This window comes from Poecilia reticulata, chromosome 4 (assembly GCF_904066995.2).
Source record: "Poecilia reticulata chromosome 4, P_reticulata-male-v2, whole genome shotgun sequence".
Lineage (NCBI taxonomy): Eukaryota > Metazoa > Chordata > Actinopteri > Cyprinodontiformes > Poeciliidae > Poecilia > Poecilia reticulata.
In genome coordinates, this window is record NC_088833.1 from 10,551,079 (window position 1) to 10,572,729 (window position 21,651).

Genomic DNA, 21,651 nt, shown 5'->3' on the forward strand with positions numbered 1-21,651 from the left:
TTAATAGATGAGCAATGATTTTGTGAAGGCCTACTGTTGGAAAGAGCAGAACGTTTTGACAGAGGCCCAATTTCAAGGCATTAGATTGGGAAGTCAAATTTCTTGTAAGTCACGCTTGACATAACAACTGAAGGTAACATTGTTGATTGTACTATAAAATGATTTTACGGGGCTGGAAAACACATAAAACTGCCCCTTTAAATTGAAAACCACTCACAATTGATACACATTTGGTTTATCAAGAGAGTGTCCTGCTTTTAAGGTGAATACTGTTACCTCTGCCATGGTGTCTCACAAATAAGGGCCAAGTGGTCACTCAGGATCTTAGGATACCTTTAGGGAATAGCAATGAACCTTGAATGAAAGTGGCTGTTTGCCTTCAGTGTGACTGAGAAAACAGAAGGCAAGTGTTCTTGCATTTAAAGTGAGACTGTACAACAAAAGCCTTTGCAAGGTTTTGCCTCTGGCCCATTTTAAGCTTCTGTCAGGCAGGTGTAAGCTCTCTGATCTATGAGTGTAGTGCTACAGGCTGGCAGCCCCCGACTCACAGCACCCTTTCCTCGTCGTTTCCTCCCATCCCATCATTAGTGTGCCTTGATGGATTTAGACCTACCATCAGCAGGATTAATGAACAAACTTTCCCCTGCATAGGCTCGTAAACCTCTGTCAGCGTTTGATTTGACTGGTTTTAATACATGTTGGGAAGTCAAGAGGTTTTAGGTGATAGTACAGATTAATATAACCACTTTAAATTAGTGCAGCCATCTTGGTGCTGTGGTGAACATTGCTGAAAAATGCAACTTTGCTTTGGCTTTGGCTTCTTTTTAAATACACAGAGGCCAGGTACTACGGCCCGGGGCACACCTAGGTTACACTGTAAAGATCATGCTTCAGGGCGGGTTTGAAAATGTCTCAAAGTCCCTGTAAACGGCTGGAGGAGTTGGCTGAGGAGATAGAGATGTGAAATTCTCAGGTGGCATGGATTGAACAGGCACTTGAGATACGAGTTAAAATAAAAGCATTTCCCTTGTTTATTTACAAATATTCAGAACCTGCATTCTTGACACTGAGGAAACAGATTGTGCTTGTTTTAGCTTTGAAATACATTTTATAAAAAAGCCATGTCCAAAGTCTTATAACGGCATGTTATTTGAAGCTATGGCATGTTATGTTTCCTGAGTCTATGTAAATTAGAACAGACACATTTATAACTCCATGCGAATGTACAGTTCAGTAAAAGATTTAGTAATCTACTACTGGTCTGATTAATGATCGGCCAGCACTGACACCTGAGAAGGAAACTACCCACTTCTGTTGGCATTAGTGAGGCTAACAACTTTTATGTCTCAGCTGGTCACCCACTGAATTAGATAAGTACTTTTTTCTTTAAAGAAACATTCCTCAAGGAAAATGGTTGACATTTTCCTTGAGGAATGGTTAACATTGAATTAACCATACAATATGAGATTATATGGAGCTTACAATTATCCGTAAGCAACATGCATTAAATCAGAGCTGTCCAAGTCAAGACCTTGACATCTACTATCCTGCAACTTTTAGATAAATCCCTACTTCTACACACCCAACTCTAACCTTACTATGTATGGGCAGAACTAAAAGATGCTTATGTGCCATTTGATTCAGGTGTGTTGGAGAAGGGATGCATCTAAAAGTTGCAGGATTGTCGGACTAGACTGAAGCACCATGCAGTATGCAGAATTTATCATAATCCAACATGATATCAAGCAGAAATATTAAACATAACACATGCATACACAATATCTTTTTTTAAAGCTAATGACCTGATGTAGTAGTGGGTTGCCTTTTTCTAACAGACTTGCAGATTTTTAGCTTGTTATCGCAAGAAGCGTCACATTACAGGTGGAAAAAGCTTATAAATTGTCATGGTCAAAAGAAAAAAATCTCAATCCCAGAAATCCGTCATTTTAAGCTATTGTTTGCATTTCCGTTTGACGGACAGAAGTGTTTACTGATAAAGTCTCCCTCAGATCCTCTGCCCTTTTATTTCAGAGCAAAAGTTGCATTTGCTCCTCATTCCTAAACTCAGAAAGATGTGTGTACCCCACAAAAAGACTCTCCCTTCAGTCTTGTCAGACAAAGACTTATCTTTTCAATACTCAAGCAGCTAATAAAAAAAGCAGCCCCTCAGCTCCTAAGACTACAAACTCAGTGGGGTTTTATGAAACTGTCTTTTGAGCCTTTTTTATTGCAGGCACCCTAGGACGTTTGTTCTTTTAATTTGTAGACTTTATTTCTAGGTGTGTGTGTGTGGATGCGTGTGCATGTTTGTGTTTTCAGACTTGTAAAGGTGTTATTAAACCAAAGCCTGCCCACTCCCAAGGACTCACGAGGTCAGGTTACAAATACTCATCTATTGTACAAAGTTCTGCATTCTTCATCCTTGAAGGGTCTGTAGTCCATGAACACTTTATACAGTACCTAGAAATTAGCTCATATGCCAGTTTCATTTCATCCCAGAAAGGCTGACCTGTCTTAGCCTCCCCCTTTGTGGATGTTCTTATGTTAACACTTAACCAAAGTGAAAGAATGTTATCTTGTGAATTTTGAAGTGAAGACCATTAAGCTACATGAAGAGTTTTTTTTGTCCTTAACACTTTATACTTCTGATTTGTAGCCAAAAGAGCAAACTGTCACAGTGTGTGTCTATCATGCAAGTATAAACACTTCTGTTTATCACAAACACTAACATGCTCACTGAGATTTTAAATTTCATTCAGCCTGATCTGAATTGTTAAGGCCAAATTTTCTTCATAATTGGCCTTTTTTGTGCCATAGATTTTAGAACAATATTTTTATGCAAATGTACTCAATTGCATCCTTGAGGTTTTTTTCACTATTCTTTAGACAGTTTAAATTAACCCAGTGTTCCTCACAGCACCTTATGCAAATTGTAATTCAAATGTAAGTGCCATTTAAATGCTAGTGAGGTGTCAATTAGGCAGAAAGATATTTCCTATGCAGCTTTAAGGCTTGAGGCTCTGCATTTTCAGAAAATGACCACCTGATGCTGGTCTTCAGATTGAAATTGGAAATAAAATGAAAAACCTTTTTCTGAAAAGTATCACTGCCTTCTGAGCTGCTTTTTTTTCAATCAGCAGGAGATCATTCATGGTGGTCACCTGGAGAGAGGAAAATTAGGCTTTGACAAACCAGCAAACCTAAAAGGAGAATTGACATATTTGTATTTAGATTCAGCTGTAAAGCCTCTCTGAAATTCTATTCTGACTATATGTAAAATGAACTGAAGCCTGTGCTTTCTGATGGACCACTCCCTAAAGTTGTCTTTTATACTTATCAAATACAATTTAGAAATCACTGTCAAGTCACTAAAATGAGTGTCTGCAAACATTAGACATGCATCTCCAAACACATTCAGTTTTAGATGTTGCCATATGTGGAATTTATTTTATGTGGTGTTGTTAGGGTCAAGAGTCAGTGTAATTTTCTGATCCAAGGTAACACTTTGATCACAGAGATTATGGCGCCGTCACAAACCGCAGTGGTAGAAAGAACCCTGACAATGTTATTTGAACTTGAGGCACAACTTAAAGGCACAACAAAACATATTTAACATTCAAATTTGTGGTGAATTGTAAGTACATAGAAGGGAAGCAAGCAACTCCATGCATTTCACAATATCAGCTAGAATGTTGAACCTAAACTCCAAATTTGATTGAACAGTTTATCTATTTAGGTTCTGACATAAGACACAATTTTTCTTTCAGGTATTTTAGCATTTCAGGTGTTCGTATTATAATGCATACTAACAATGATTTAAAGGACTTTTGGAAGAGAAACAGGTCCGCAGAATCTCACATTATTCACCACAGCTAACACCTGCATTATTGGTCTGACTCCAGATTTGGGAAAAATGTGGTATTTTCTGGTAACTGACTTATGAAAACCAACATAGATCTACCTTTACTAGACTTATTGGCTTGACTTTAATAAGGTATTGTATTTAAGAGCAGCAGATGTAATATGACTGTTTAATACACTAAAAAAGTATGCAGTACTTTAAATACTGAACTCGATATACAAACGAAGAAGAAAAAAGTTGAAGTGGAAACACAATGAGGGGATCAAAGTTAAATCAACCCTCAATAGGGAATATTTTTAATGTTTTATTTGTATGTTTTATTTATTATTTAGCTGCATCAAAAGGTAGTGTCTCTGAATTTAATTAACGTACTCTTAAACCCACAAGAAATCAAATGTACAATGTTTGCTTGTCTTGCTTTTTTTGAAAAAAATAAAAATAAAGAGAAATCTGGAACACTTATTTACTCTTGGATACAAGAAATCTTAGAAAAGGTGTCAAACACACTCAAGAACAATCTTCGGTTTTGTGTTCCAATTCATTAACTTTAATATTTAATGGTTTGTTATAAAGTTACTGAAGGCAATATAGAATGAAACTGCATGCTGTTTCTTAAGAGCCCTTGATAAAGTTGTAAATCTGTACCCAAGGCTGTCTTCAGTGAGAAAACCCAGAACCTGACAAGTTTCTCTTCTAGCCTGTGTGTTTGTGAGTGTGCGTGGGAAGAAGCAGGCTGTTTGACAGTCAGGGAGCAGCCAGTGTAATCGCGGCTGTGGGAGGAGGAGTAACGACTTCCTTTAGGCCTCATCATCTATCTTTATTTACCTTTCCTTCTAACCCCTTTCTTACATAAACAATCTAATAAAATGAATAAAGATTCCTGTGACCTGGAAATAGTGAGTCTCGGTATATGTACTGCATTTCTGGGAACTGTATGCTAATAGCAGAATGGGAGATGTATTATGAAGAATTTTTGTGTTGTTCAGACTTTATTTAAATTCAATGCTCAGTTTGAAATTTGACTTGCATCTCTTCCCTGATTAGCTTTTACCTGGTAAACAACATTAGGAAATGCTCCAGAGGAGTTTCATTGTTGGTTCTCATTTCAAAAAGCAAATATAAAACGCAGAGGGAAAAGCTGTTCTGTATACACAACTTCTCACTTCATGCTTTTGGGTGTGCATCACTGCTTGTCTTCAGTTTTTTCCTTGTTGTTAAATATTTATTTTTTTCCTCCCATGATCAAAGGAAATCTCTAAATCATTGCTTCCAATAAACTTTTTTTTTTTATGCACCACCCGCTTGATGCGGTTTCTGGAATAATTGGTACTTTAGGAGTTATGGCAGTTGACTCAAGAAAGTTTGATAATTACATGTAAGGCAACATATTTCAACTAGGGTTAATCAGTTTGGGAAAAATTGCTACTATGTTGCAAATTTTCTATATAATATTAGAATCCAGATTCACAATGAGTGGTTATAAAATAACGTGGTAGTTTGTTCAGAGAAGAAGACAATTTGACTGGTTAAATGTAGTAGACATCTGTATTGTGAATGAAACCAGAAGTGTATTGTAACACTTGGAGTTCCCCGTTCATTTCCTATTGTTTACATTATGATTGTTGGCTAACAAGAAGGGAAACAACTTTTTGAGAGCTCAAGGCTGCACTGTTTTTTTTTTTTTTTTCACTTAACTATTGTTTGAACAACATAAAAACATAGTAATACTAAATGTTAAAAGTCTTTTCAGGGGGACCACAAACCACTTTATACTGCATTCAGTCAATTACCCATTTTCACACACATTCACATACTGAATACTAAAGGTAAAGATATGTGGAGTAAAAATAAGTTGTTAGTGGGATTATGATAGTTTGCTTTATTAAAATGTTTTGCAGCCTTTACTGCATTGTAAAAATTGGACCTGTGATTGTTTTGTCTGAGTTTCCCAAGACCTCAGATGATCCATTGTGTTAAGTCCAAGTTTGAACTTTCTCCTCTGGCCTGGATGATGAATTTTGGTTTTAGTAATTGCATCTCTTTCATAAAGCATATGGAAATAGTTGTCAAGTTGGCTTGCTCTTTTACAGGTAGATGGCTACATTTCTAGCTCATTTTGTTGCTTATATAAAACCAACAGAATGTTCTGATGTTGCTTTTATAGAAGCATAGTAAAGTGAAGGAGTGTGAAGCTGTTTATTTTCCATCTGTTTTGTATCATCCTGTACTACTTTCACTGACAAGCGTTTATGTCTGTGTTTATTCTCCTCACTACTTAAAACGGCCTTTGTTTCTGTGCCCATAACGCTTAAAAGTCAAACATGTCATAACTTAGTTCTGTTATTGAGTGCTGACTCATGTGACTCACATTTCCACTTACTAAATCTTAGTTTGTCTTAAATACCACTGTCAACTTCAACATCACAGCTGTAATCCTGTTGAACATCCTTTATTTCACAGTCAAGATGTGGCTCAGGAATCTCACGGTAACTCAGAGGAAAGAAAAAGGGTTTTAAAGACTTACTTTAACACAAACTTTTTATTTGATCCAAGGACAGATCTATAGCCGTCATTCTCACATACACACTGATCTGTAAGAATATTTAAATCTCTGACAGAGGATTTTGACAACATAATCCAGCTACACTGATGCGTTCTTTTGGGGAAACCTCAAGATCTGATGTAACAAATAAGTTCACAAGAGCTTGATTAAAAGAGATTTGCAAAGACTTAGAAGAAACTTTTTTAAGTTTTAAAAGTTAAATGAAAAAAAAAATTTAATTATTATAACTACTTGTATGGAAAAAGGTGATTGCCGTGGACTGTGGTGTTTCGCCCATCCAGCATTTATGTAATGAAATGATTCTATCGGTCTAGTGCAAACCTGCACAGCCTGGTTATTTGAGAATGTTATGCTAGATTGGCCATTCTGGCCTTGCTCTACAGATGCATACAAAAGGATCCCACTGAGCAGCTGCAACAAACAAATCAATGTGCACCGTGCCACCCCCAGGCACTTTACACATAGGTCAGAAATGATATGGACCTCACTCAGCAGTGGAATAAGAGTTTCAGCTGGGAAGAGCTCAACTCACCTGCAAACAGCACGCAGGCTTGGCTGTGTTAGTTTCTGCAACACTTGGAGGAGTAGAAAAGTTTTTAGGTTACATTGGTACAAGCATTTTGACCTTAAAATTTTCAATACATAATTTTTAACAGTGGTACTCATAGCAAAATAACTTCAGGCTTTAGAGCCTTGGTTTGATGGGCTCACAAATATAAATAAAAACTACTGCAATGATCTGATTTAACCTGCTAAAGTTACAGTTATCATGGGGTTGATGGCATGCAGCTCTTATAGCAGAGGTGCAGAAACTTCACACATAAGGGGAAATTCTGAGTAGCTTAAAGAAACATCTTTGTGCAAAGGTGATTCCCATAAGAGTGGCTTTGGAGAAATATGATTTGGATTGCAAACAGTGAAAGACCTAATTTGTTGGGACTGTAACATTATAGTAGCCTCATAATTTTCATTCAAGCCATTTCTGAATGGTCACAGGACTGTCTAAATCTGGTGTGAAGAGTTTGAACTAAAAGGATATCCAGCCAATCAGGATCCACCCTTGAGTTCTATACCTGTATTGGTAGCAGTCACAGGAAGCTATGCTGTACTCAACAGCATAGCTTTATTGTTCTAGTTTTATTGTTATAATGGATTGGTGTCCACTCGCAGAAGAAAGACTATATCCTGTTGTGCTGTTCCCTTCATCATGTCTCCAAGCAACCTGTCAGGACGGATAATTAGCCTCTACTAACCTGAAAGAGCCATCTCTGACAGGCCATCAGTCATTTACCCATCTCCTGCAGAGTCTGCCTGGCTCCTTGTGTGCAAGTGTGTGTTTTATGTGTGTGCGCAGATGACTGACACTGTGTTGCCAGAAGGTGCTTAAGGAGCGACAGATGCTAATGTGACTTCTCGCAGGTTCCTTAAGGCAGGCCAAGGTTTAATATAATCAGGTGTCGAGTTGTTATGCTGACTCTAGCCAGAGTCACAATTCCAGTCACTTTGACACACCTGTTGTTTCCTTATTAGGGATTGGGACTTTGAGGTTCATTCAGCAACATGCACTAAAGTCGGCAGGATTGACTGCTTATGAAAATAAAAACACAGTAAAAGCAAAACTAATATTCTGCAATGACCAGACATTGAATGAAATGTGGATGAAATGTGGTTTAATGGAATGTTAGTGCAAGAGTGTGCATATCAATATGTCCAATTGTTTTTCAACTGAATTGTACAAAATACATTACATTAAATATGGAAGAATTAATTAAATAACTTATTGTAGTCTTTCTATGCTTGAAATCACTTGAATTTTATTGTGGATGTGTTCTGTAGATACCCTCTAAGATAACAATTTGCTCTTGCTATGGTGTGATTAAAGCAAAAGATTTGTGAAACTAAAAATTATTTTTGACAGGTTGAGTGATGGAAAAAGCACAATGTTGGACTTTTAATGAAATATTTACGACAGCTAGGAAAACGCCTTTCAGTGGATGAGAACTGAGTCCCAATGCTCATTATTACTGGAGTGAAGCATTTCTGTGATCCTCATCTCAATTCTCTGTGCGTTCCACTGATCCACACTGAAGCAGCTAATCAGCATCTCAACATTTTCAAGTCAGTTTTTTGTTTTGCAAGGTATTTTGGTGATCCATGTCCTTTTTATTGATTCATTAATCACTTGTTTTGCTATTTTACCTATAGGCATTCTCAAGCGCAACTTTTTGCAGGCATGTTTATGTTATGAAGCTTATTTAGCCACTCACTATTTAAGAAATTACTGTCAGTATGTAGCTTTTTTAAATTCCCCACTTGGTCAAATTTGTCCCGTTAACTGCTTTTTGTTAGATCTCTTACCTCCAACCTCTAAAGCATGGAAAAACACTTAATGTCAAGGGAAATCCAGTTTAATAATTTAAATACAATCTTTAGACAAGTTTTCTTTCTTTAGACAGTTTTTCTACCTCAACACTTATTACACATTTCAGTTCAGTGTAAACGCAAAGATTACATGGACAGGAAATCAGATTTTTGCAGCAGCTTAAATCCCTAGATGCTATTAGCTAAATATGGTGCACACAGTAGATGATACCACACAACATGTGCACATTATCAGGTACAAGATGTCTGTGGAAACTGTGTAAAAAACAGCCATTAAAAAATGCTTTTTTACACAAGACCCTGATGTTTTTTTTGTTTGTTTTCTTTAATGGTAGAAATGACTTGTGTTTGGTTTCTTCCTGCTCTCAGGTTTTGGAGGAGCCTTCTCTTCTGATGTCCAGTCCCAGGATGCTGCTCCCAGCGTCGGGCACGCTGCCTCCTGGCGCTCCATTGTCTGTCCACCACCAGATCCAGCTGCTCCAGCAGCAGCTTCAGCAGCAGCAGCAGCAGACTCACGTCGCTGTAGCACAGGTATGGTTATTTATGTATCTAGACGTGGTCACTATGAGCAGGTTTGCAAGAGGGGTCATGACAACCTTTCTTCTACAGTAAAAGAAGAAAGTAAAAGAACCTTTTACATGTTTGCTATACATAGCACGTTTGTAAAGCTAGATTTTAAAACGAACAAAAAGGGACATTTCAGAGAAATTTCAGATATGACTTCATTTCACCACAAGTCTCAGACTTCACATGAGCTGTACAAACATGAAAGAAGCCTTATTAGCAATTTGAACACTCTTGAGTTTCTGCATATTGCACCTTTGATATTGAGGGAAGTTGAGGAAATGTATAATTATTTGAATGCTTTTTTATGATTGCAAATGTGGTTTGCTGCTAAGATTCTTCTACAGCATGGTACTATAAGTAATTGAAATGGAAAGAAGACTGAAATGGACTGAGGAGTTGACAGATTTTACAGCTTGAGCATCTACAGTTGAAACAAGGGTGAATAAACTACTTTTTGATTCATGAGTCGAATCAACTCCCACAACACTCCCACAGAGACAGTGTGTGTATTCTGCATCTAAAAATCCTCAAGGCTAAGAAACTTCTGCTTCACGCCTAAACGGATTCAGGCACTCTTAAGCGGCCTGCTCACGCTGAAGTTGTTGAGCTTCTTACCTGACTGGCTGTGAACAAACTGCTGCCACAGCTGATAGCTCACAAGTCTGGTGTGAGCAGAGCAATACATAAATGTCATTAATTATAAGAGAGAAGAAGCCAGAGGTTGCTGTCCACTGGCAGCGATACCCGTGTAAATTTTTTTAGTGAGTCAGAGTTTTGGCACATGAAGCAAAGTGCTTCACTTCCCTCTAAATAGGTTAAATGTGTCCATGATTTTGAGGTGGTTGAGGCCGACCTCGGATCTCATGTCATTTAGCAAATGGCTGAGTCTGTAATGTGATCTGCTGCTTAGAACATCTTTGCTGTCCACTTAACCCAATTAAACAAAATTTTAAAAAGGAATGAAGTTTATTGGTTTCTACCTATAAACTTCGATCTCTAATACATGAATATCTAGCTTTAAAGGTGTAAAGTTGACATCTGTGATATGACCCAAAAGTTGGATATTAACAGTGGTATGTATGCATTAACCCTACTTTTTTTTATTTATTTTTTTTTTAATATTGTCACCTTCCAGAAATAATGGCCTACGTAACTTTTTGTGAAAAAATATTTTGGCCAAAAAGTCACCACCTCTTTCTTTCCAAGCGATGTTTTAGGCAAAAAAAAATCACTTTTACCTTACTCCATTATTTTAGGAAGGTGAATATTACATAATATATTATTTCTCTAATATTTTATGGTAATTTATAACATTAGAATAGGCCATGTGGGAGAGAAAAGAAGCAAATGTTAATAGTCTGCTGCAAATGTCCTCTTTACATAGGTGAACGCAATGGTTCATTGTGAAGCCATGTATTCATTTTTATCTACTTTTAAAGAAGTAGCACATATACACTGGCAGAGTTTAATGACAGTATAGGTGTGGGAGACTCAGGTCAGAATTCTGTGTAATCTACTTTTTTCAAGTAAACCATACATCAAGTCAGTCGCGCTGACTTGGAGTATGAAGAGCAAATGCAGCTCGTAGCTCACCTCTCCGTTCATTTTTTTCCACCTAAACTGTTAAGTGAATGGTCCTCTTTAATAGTGTGTTGAGAAGGACAGGGACTATTTGTGTAAAAATAGGTTAATTTGTCGGAATTGATAAAAAAAGATGTCCATTTATTGTAGTGTATTCTATTCTTTGGACTTTGACATTTTCATCTCCAACTGCTGTTGTCCTTGTCTCACTTTATAGATTAACATCATGTATAAAGTGAACATTATTATGCAATCTAAACAATCTCTTTATTTTTATTTTATTTTTTGCTAAAATACAGCACTTTGTTTCAAACATAACAATGTTTTTTTTTTATGATAAATATATTTTTAACCAAAATTCCAGTATGTTGCTCAATTACTGTTTCCTAAAAAAAGAAGACCAAGCATGAAATCTTGAAGGTTAGTCCTGTTATTACAAGGATTCATGAAAAATTTTCAAAACCCCCCCATGAGTCTGTCAAATATTTGTATCTTTGCGTACTATATTTTTTTGGATTGAGGTGAGTTGCACCTGTTTTGAGGATCACTGGGTTAGACTCTTTTCATCTCACATTCAACTGCATTCATTTTAGCTCAGTACAATTATAAGCTTGTCATCTTTTCTTAAGACACAAAACACAAAACCAAGCTGCAGAACCTCCTAGACATCCAGCATTTTCAGTTCTAAAGCGTGTGCAGCAGATGTCTTCAGACAGGTGAATTTACTTTGGATGCACACAACACCGAAGTGTTTGCCTCCACATTTGGAGGCGAACAAAGCTAAATCCACAGCTGTTTGTCTGGGCTCTAAAACATCCGTGGTCCACATAGTGTCTGGTAGACAAACTGTCCCTAACTTGTCAGAGTAAAGTTGCCATTGACTTTTTTTGCATCAGCAACAATAAGGAAGCAGAGATCCGTCCCTATAAATGTCTTCACACGTTGTCTGCAAAGAAAGAGGGAACACATATACTGCACATAAAGCATGAGTTTTTGTGCTTTGGGGATTTTCTTGTTTATTTGTTTTCTGAAGAACTAAAACGTATGAAGTTCAACTTTCCCTGAAGTTTGTGATAGTTCTATGTCAGGAAGATGGGGCTGGATCTGCTTGGGTTTTCAGATTTCTTTTTCTGCTTGTCACAAAAAACACTGTAGACTGATGTTCCTTTAATTTATAATTTATAGATCTAAAACACCAAGTCTCCTCTGATTTTACAGAGACGGTGGCTCTAGCGAGTTATATAACCACAACAAAACCACTTCAAAGAATTGTAATAAATAAGGCAAAAAAATTATTTTATGTCAAATAAGATTTCTTCACATGTCATCTGTTTAAGAGAAAGTGCACAAACACCTTTTTTTCTAATGCAATGAGACACTATCATGAGATTTCTAATATGCTTGTAAAACAGTTTTTTTTTCTAAATTTACTAAGGTTAAAACAGCCTTTTCTAAAATAGCTTTTCTGAATGAATCCTTTATTCATTTAGGTACTTTGATTTGATTTATCTTGGGCAATAATATCGATGTAATTTTCTGTAAAAAAAAAAAAAAAAAAATTATTGTGGCTTTGGAAATATGACAAGAAACTGTATTACACAAGAAGATAACCACGAGTCAGCTGTGATTTCTTTGGACAGAAAAGTGTCAGTTAAACAGAGAAATTATACAAATCCTGTTTTCACCTTAAAAGAGCCAAAAGACTCCCTCATAGCTTGGCGCTTTTGATCCCCAGTGGATGGTTTCCAGAGAGTCGTACATGTATCCCTGCTCCATCACAATCGTTGACTTATCTCTAAAGTCTGTGACCAAATTCTACAGAGGCATGAATAAATAACTTATTTGTGCATTTGTCTTCTGATTCAACTTTTTACCACATTTTTTTTTTAGGATCTTTACCTTTTAAGATGTTTAAATTAATGAAAATGTTCACAATTTACATCAGTAAGCCTATTTATGCACTATGCAAATCATTGCATCTATAACCTCCTTCACATTTGTCTCTGGTTTTTGCCTTACAAATCTTGGCTTATTAATCTCACCAGCTGCAAAGTGCTGTATGAAAATAAAAAGGAAGAGTGTTTTCTGCTCGCTCATTATGAAAGGAATTATCATAAGAGGTGTAGAGGGGACTATTTTCACTGTGGACACCCTCAGTTGCTGAAACTGCCTCTGATTTTATGGCTCTGAGAGGAAAACTGGAATAATTTTTGTTGTTGAGACCCGATGAGGAGCCTGGGCAGAGGTTGCAGTAAATGGAAGTAAATTAGTGAGATGGCCAGCCCTAACCACAGCTCACTTGGAGATGAGTGGAAATTGAGATCTTTAATGAAGTAGTGAAATTGAGGGGGTGTGATGGTTACCTGTTTGATGATGTAAGCTGGCAGTGCAGCTGCTGCTCTGTCGCTGCATGATGGAGCTCATGTCTTATTTCACATTTTCAGAAATTCACTCTGTCTAATTTTCTCACTTTTATATATTCTTTTTACTTGTCCTTCAATCTCATGCAGAATCCTATCTAACTCTTTGAAGAGCTCATGAAACCGTCTGAGATATGTAAGATAAGACCTTCGCTCACAATTTGGACTAGGTGTCAAAGCCCCAGTAATAGCATATCGTACTTGGCTTGACTCTTGATCATTCCTCCCCTGTGGTCTCTATTCTGGATGTGCCAGCTCCTTGCAAATCAAATTGTTTACATATACATCTCTGGTCTGCATCTGTACCAAATAACTTCCAAATCACATATTTCTTTCTGAGTGCTTAACTTATTGCACTCTTCAATCAGTTAAGATATCTTCACAGCAAATCGTATTACATAGTTGGACATACATTATGATGACCGTATTCTCTTCCTCTGATATTCTTCATGTTTACTATATGACAACAAAGTGACTGTGTGAGAGGAACAAGAAAAGGAGAGAGAGAAGCAGAAATCAACGTTGTTTAAACAAATTGTTTCAAGCACATGGCAACATTAACAGAGCATTCAGTCAATGACTCTTCAACAAGAAGCTTTAAATCAACATTAGAAATGTTGGTTAAGTCATCTTATTTAACTAACTTATCTCAGCCAGGACACTTGACCTCACTGTTATATGATCAACCCCAAGTAGATTGAAAATTCTGTCCAAGGGGCGGTCCAGCATACCAAGTTAGTTGGATGCACAGAGTCTCTCTGAGAGAATCAGTGGTACAGCGGCTTGGCACCTTGCAGGTAAACTGGGCAAAACTGGGCAGAGGTTGCTTCAAATGGAACATCCGCAATACACTAGGACACAGCGAGGATTTCAGGTCCTCAGTTTCGGCTTCAGGAAAGTTTAGAACTGCCATTTACATGAATAGCTATTCTTAAATTTCTCCAGGTAGCGCTTCAAAAGTTGCAGAAGTCCTTTCGTCTTTCAACAGAATTAGAGATGCGATCCAATCAGTATGTTTGAATAAGCAGGCTCAACAGATGGAGAGCTAGCATTGCTCATCACCCTTTATTCCCCATCTTCACTTTCAAACATGATGGCTTGAACTATTTCACTGTGAAATTTTGAATATTAAAATGCAGTCTATGGAAACACAATGCTGGGAGCGAAAACCTCCAAAAAGCCTTACAGCTGCAATTACATTAAAAGGTACATCTACAAAGTATTAACTCAGACAGGGCTGAATACTTCCACAATTTGTGTACTGTACTTGCCTTGTCAGGCAAGACAAGCTATGAGAAAAATAAGGTAGGCATTTGTTTATTCTTCCATCTGGTCAAATCTGTAAAATGGACATGATCGCTTTTGTAAGCCACTGTAATGTAGTGCTATATTCAGTTTAAAGATTAAAGGTCCAATCAATTTGCTTCTCCATTTCATTAACTGTTTCTCCAACACACCTTTCTTGTGTAGATATTCCACATATCTCAGTTGCTCTATAAACACATTTCTAATGGTTTCCATGTCATGAGAGCAAAATGACAATTTTCCCATCAAGCTTTTCCTCCAAATTGACAGAAATACAGGAGAAGCGGCTGTTGGAGGGTTTTCAAACGTTTTGAGATGAAAGAGAGCTGGCATGGGCAAGCAAAGCAGTGCTGGTAATCCTGTACAAGGAGTGCATCCTTAGCCTGTTGAGTCATAGCACACAACCAATCCTAATCCCTTGTACTCTGTCGCTTTGTTTCTGTTTTGTCTGATAAGGAACTGTTGTTAGTTAAAAATCCTTCTCAACTGGTAGCTTATAAAATGTTATTTTATTTATTTATTTATCTGTGTTTTTCAGAATGTGCTCACTATGAATGACTTCCTGTGCTTTACTCATTCAAGACTCTTGCTCCTGAGAAGTCTCAGAAAAGGGCTTGCACTTTGGTTTATGTGATTTAAAGCATTATAAAATGAAAACTGGTTTTAAATGTGACTTATAATGATTCACTGAATAGACTATGATAGGGCTATGAGCTATACAAAACTCATTACACTTTTTGCACAAAATCTTTCTTGGATAATGAGATCTTAGACTGTTCAGTTCTTCCTATTTTGAGTGCCTGACCAAACCTTATGGAGCTCAGCATGGGGTGCTAGGTAACCCAAGTTGGTTCTAGACACCAAAAAATATTAACTTATTTGCAAAAATCAACTGGGTGGGTGGTTTTATTTATGCAATGAGCTGTTTTTAGAGGCAATAGAAACCCTAATGTAAGTACAAAAATGTGCAAAATGTGAATTTTGCATAACATTTTACTTTATTATCTCATTGAAATTATTACAACAATAAACTTAAACATTATTATACCTTTTTTTCACCAAATGTGAATAGAATAAATCCTTGAATCTTAATTAAAGGAAGTTAAGTAGTGGTCAGTTTATATATATATATATATATATATATATATATATATATAGTTGACAGTGAGAGAAGAGTGGACAGTGAGAGAAGAGACTTGATAGAGAATTTCCCAGCTTTTGAAAAGAAAATGATGTATTAGGAATACAAAAACCGTCCTTGGTACTGGTCTCTTGGGAAATAGTCTTTGAACAGTGAAACTGATGAAAGCGCTCCCTAATTAGAGCTTTAACGACTTGTTTCAGGTGCTCCAAGCTTCTTTAATTTTAGGACACTGATAAAAGGACAGACGGTTACGGGTTGCAGAAAGTTCATTATTGGAAACAATCGTGGTGAAACAAAAGTCATTCACCTTTGTAATTGGCACTTTGTCTGTACTTTTTGTTTTTAGTTAAAGACGTCATTTTCTCAGCTTCAGCTTGAAAGGAATTTGTTTCCAAATGAGCAGGAAATTGCCTACACGGGAGTTTTAATGTAGGCCATGCAGGAGTTTTGATGTTTGAACTTACACTCTGTATTTTGTTTTGTTGCTCATTGTGCTGTTTTATTCATCCATTATCCATGTTAAACAAATAAGTTGTGTTGGCCTCAAACACTGTCTGATACTCAGTATATTTTATGATGGATTCTTTTGATTGTAAGATGGTTAAGTCTTGTGGCTGCAAAATATCTTCAAACTGTGACACTCTAGAAAGTAGAAAGTTTTCAGAGTTAGGACTTTCTACTGTGCTGACTTGATAATATTTTTACAACCACAGAATTGGTTAATTGTCTGCTGATTCAGCTAATGTTGTCCTGGGCAATATAAACACAAACTTTACTACTGACGATTAGTAAAAATGTTCAATTATTGCCATAGTATGTTATCTAAACACACTGGGGATAAAAGGGTAATTCTGTAAGAAAATGTTACTCATGCTTCATGTTTGTACTTAATGTTATTTCCTGGAGCAATAATGAAAATACAAAGCACATAAAAAGGAAAACTGTGATGCATTAAGACACAGTGGGTTGACTAAATCTAATTACAACCCGAAGCGACAATAATTAGAAGTTCCCTGTGCTTCATCTTGTTTTGACGTCTGATTTCGGTTGGCTTCTTCACTCATGAGACATTGTGCTATCCTCACATTAAAACATAGACAAGACTCTTAAAATAAATATATATTTTTTATTGATTGTAGCATTGTTTACTCGCATTTCTCCAACAGTCAATCAATGTCTCAATTGTAGTCACTGCAGGCATTTACCACAGGGATGACTACAAAACTTACAGAGCAGATTATGTATGGAAAACAGAGCAGAGACTGATGTCCTTAGCAAAGCTTCTCTCTTCATCATCTAAGATGGGGTCCTGTCCGCGCTAAATTACACCAGCCTTGTTATCACTGGGGTGTTGCTCTTTACAAATGAATTTACAAAGGTCACAACACAATCTGAGCTCCTTGTTTTTTGTTGCGAACTGTAGAATTAATAAAAGCAGATCATTTTCTCCCTCAGCTGTGAATTTTGAGTCCGTTCCCTACATCTGCAACAGAATGGCTCCTTGTTAAACAAGGAGTAGAGCAACATGGATTTATAAGAAAAAATCCCTTAGACAAGTTCCCCTATTGGACAGAAATGTGGGACAGCAGAAAAGAAATGGAGAAAGGAAAGTGAGAGAAAATATTGCTAAAGGAACCCAGAATCAAAAGATTTGAGGCAAATATTTTGTTTGGTAAAAAATGAACAAGAAATGCCATTACTCACAAGAGCTGCATATGTTTTGCACCTTCCTCTATATTGTCTTCGTAGACGGTTTTATACTATTAAGATGTATTACTAAAGTGCTTAAGTAAAAAAAAAAAAAAGTCATTTCTACGTTTACTTAGGAGTGGGCTTTTTATGGTTGAGCAGCTGGATCCCCAAATCGTAGCTCACTAAGTTTAATGAAAAGCATTGGATGGATCAGTGTAAAGCACATCACCACTTGACTCTAAAGCAGAACAGTGTTCTCTGGAGTGAACAATCATGTTTCTCTTTCTGTTAATCATTCGGATGAATCAGTCAGGGTTTGACAGTTGCCAGGAAAACAGTTCCTGCCTGACTGAATTGTGCCAAGTGCCAGAGAGGGAAACATAGTGTTGAGGTTGGTCCTCTGGGGCTCAATCCCAGTGAAAGAAACTCTCAGTGCTGGGATATACAGACTTACTCAATGAATTAGAATATTATTGAAAAGTTTATTTATACCATTAGCTCAATTCACAGTGAAACACAATGTCTAGATTAATTGCACACAGATGGCGTAATTGTTAAAATATTTTTGTAAATGTCATTTTACAGTTGAGGGACAACCCCTACCAACATGACTCCACATAAGTGCATAAAGAAATATCCATAAGGATGAGCTTGGTGTGGAATAGCATGAATAGTCTGCATTGAGCCCTCAACCACAACTCAGTAGAGAACCTATGTGATGAATTGGAGCCAAAACTGTGAGCCAGACTTTCTCATCCATCATCACTGCCTGAAGTCATAAATTCTCCCCTGAAAGAATGGTCAAATTTCACGTAAACACACTCGTAAACCTTGTGGACAGCTTTTCCAGAAGCATTGAAGCTGCAGTAAGTTAACTGGGAAACTAAAGCCTGTGTAACAATGGGATATCATCAAAGTACCTGTGTGTGTAAAGACTAAAGTCTCCATAATATTGATCATAGAATGTTTATACACCAATCTCTATATTAAATTGGTTGGTCTTTTCTCCATTTGTGTTAACAATCACTTGGCAGTTAAACATTGATATTGTGGAGAATTATCCTTTCTCCATTAGGTTCTTGATGTATGAGGAGGAAGAAGAGTCAGTGAGTTGAATTCATGAATTCCATTTATTAAGACTAAAATACAGCTGGTCCATTTGTTCATGCTATCCTTATGGGTTAACAGAGCAAAACGGCATCAAGCAGCAGTTTGTAATTCTCTTTGTTAGCCTCTATCTAAGCTACGCCCCAAAGAGGGCGTTCCCTAATGTGTCATTTACTTTAACCTTAGTTTTGAGGATGTAATCTTTAACCGTAGCTTTGCACGTGAGTGCATGTATGTATATACAAGCATACAAATAGCTAAGAGACAGAGGAAAAAAACTGAATTATTTATTCTCAACAATATATTTTTTGAGATGAGGCAAAAATGACTTTCAGAAGTTAAAACAAGTATCAGAATGGAGAAGAAAAGAGAAGGGCATAAAGTGGCTGATTATGCCCGTAATTTATTTATCCATCTTATGATGGCTATTTCTGACAGGATAATGCACCTATGCTCCAAAGCATTACAACCTATCCATTGTGCTGCAATGTCCTCCAAAGTCTGCACCAGATATGCAGTAACTCCTTGATGTTTTTATGTAGATTCGGAACAAGATTTCTTAGAAATGCCTTCGATGGACTATTAAATTTATGCCACATCAAATTTAGGAAATTCTGATTTTAAAAGTGTCCAACCTGGTAGCAGGTGTACTTAAAATGTGGCAGATTATTCAGTAAACAGCCAGCGCACCAACTGATTGAATGAATCAAAATTATTTTCATGATCATTTTGCAGCTATTTCAGTGTTTCTCAGAACAAGCCTAATTCTTAAGCTCATCCTCCACGTTTCAGAGCACAGCAGCGTTTCAGAATATTGGGCTGTCCTTGGTGTATTGTTCCATTTTCAAATACTTTGTTGTGTAGTTGATTTTTTTATTTATTTATTTTTGCTGTCTTCTTATTTGATATTTGTTACCCTTGACGTCAGGAGCAAAGAGCCTTCGTGCTGCCACGGTAACCAGCTGCATGTTACCACTTTGTGCTGAAATGAGGAAAAAAAACAGGGAATTATTATGCTTTTAATGACTTGTATCTCTACATGAGAAGCCTTGATTTGCCGCACCTGTCTGCTCTTCACATAAGTATTGGTGGGTTTCTCTCCAGCCAGGCTCAGTTGTGATTTAGTCATTTTTACACTCAAAGCAGCATATAAAATGTCTTACTGACAAGAATCTATTAGAAAATCAGGAAACAAGGTAATATTAAAAGTAATGAGCCCTTCCTGACTTTTACAGCCTAAAGTTAGATGTTTTTTCTTTGAGACATGGATCTCTGGAAATATTTCCCCTCTTTTTGCCTCAGTTCCTCTTTGCATCCTAGTCTACTAGTGTTTGAAGCTTTGCCGGGCCGTGACCAAGCTCCAAGGTTAATCCAAATCATATCATTGAGAAGTACGCCGCCTCTTCTGTCAGAAAATCATTAATAAGTGGCCTTCTTGAATGGTGAGCCTCTTTTAAACTTCTCTCAGATTAGAGACTTTTGAGATTTTCTCCTTTGAACTTTTTGAAAGTAGTTACATGGCTGCAAAGGTGTGTAGTTAGAATATGAGGTGGTGCTGCAAACATTTGTGAAAACAAGGTAGTCGCTGCTCACGCAGGAACCAAATATGAGTATGTATTTGTTATTTTGTGTGCAACAACTGAAGGGTGTCCGTCTCCCCTGCCTCAGTTTTTAAATAAATGATTCATTGTGTAAAACGAGTTTTAGCCTTTCATACCTAAATTGAAATGGAGTCTGCTTTAATCTGGCAAACCACAGCAGACTATGGCATTAAGGTTACATGAGGATCAGAGCTGTCACTCGAGCACCATGAGTGCTCTTTGAACATTTTATAGTGGCACACTAATTTCAGCACAAAGATCTTACATCTTTGGACAGTCTATTACATTTTTTATTTCAATGCTGAAGTTGGTTTTAAACTCATCAAAATGAGTTCAAAAATGTATCTAACGGTCAAGATTAGTTGTGTGCACATCACATTGCATCAAGCAGTGGGTTGGCTGCTGTATGTGTCACTTCTCTGTTTTGCATCTGGCATCTCGTCTCTCCGATTTTCCCATTACGAGAATCTTCTTAAAATCCTCTGCAGTCATTCAACATTTTAGACCTTTGAGCATTTGAGAGGAAATTCAATACTCACTGCATATTTTTTATAGATAAAAACAGGATGTTAAAGAGAACATAATTAAGCTGTTTACATCTCCTAATCAATTACTGCAGTTTCATTTTTGACTTCACTCTACATCATTAGTAAGTCTGTATCTGCACTAGCAATAACAAGTGTATAGCTGATATAAGATATTATATACTGCACATAGAGATGAGTCTTTTAAAATATTCAGTTTCAAATGAATACTCTAATAAAATATTTAGTTCACATGCCCAAAACTGTCCAAATAAAAGATGCAAACTGCACTGGAATAATATAGCTCTCCAAAATGCAAAAGAACTAACCTTTATTTTAAACATATTAATGAGGTGCAGAGAACAGTCATATTATTTCGGAAAAATGTTTTGTTTTTGTTTTTGTTTTTTTCACAAAGCCAATGCGCACTTATTAGCAGCCGTGCTGTTACACTTTGTGTAAGCTCCTTACCCATTTATTCTGCTCATGTACCATTTTATAAGTTTGGCATGGAACGAAAGGGATCACTTCATTCTGCTCTCCTCAAACCACAGCTGTTATGACTGTTTGTTATATTTTCATGCCACCGTTTTATTTCTATTTCTATTTCTATTATGATCTTCTGGCCTTTTGCTAAATTTCCAGGGCTTCTGGGTGAAAAGCAGGCTCACAGTTTGGACTACACTTTACAATGGAAGGATGTGCTTCTCCACATTTTCATCATTTGTTATATGCCAGCAGAAATGTTTACCACCTAAAACCCTAAGTCACAAAACTGTTAGGCAAACTCCACACATTTGCTTGTAATATTTATGCATTTGTCTGATGCTTTTCTATCCAAAGCAAATGCCAAATAATAATGTAAAAACCTAATTAAATCAGTGTTAATGATCAACTACTTAG

General features: G+C 36.8%; 1 protein-coding gene across 2 annotated transcripts in view; it reads left to right on the top strand.

Annotated features, from left to right (window-relative positions):
• The window catches only part of nos1apa (nitric oxide synthase 1 (neuronal) adaptor protein a), a 151,175-nt gene that overhangs the window by 97,427 nt on the left and 32,097 nt on the right, over positions 1–21,651 (top strand). For both annotated transcript variants that reach the window (XM_081606181.1, XM_081606182.1), the window contains exon 8: positions 9,177–9,338. In XM_081606181.1, the coding sequence (XP_081462307.1) occupies positions 9,177–9,338 (162 nt within the window). The remainder of the gene's footprint in view (positions 1–9,176; positions 9,339–21,651) is intronic.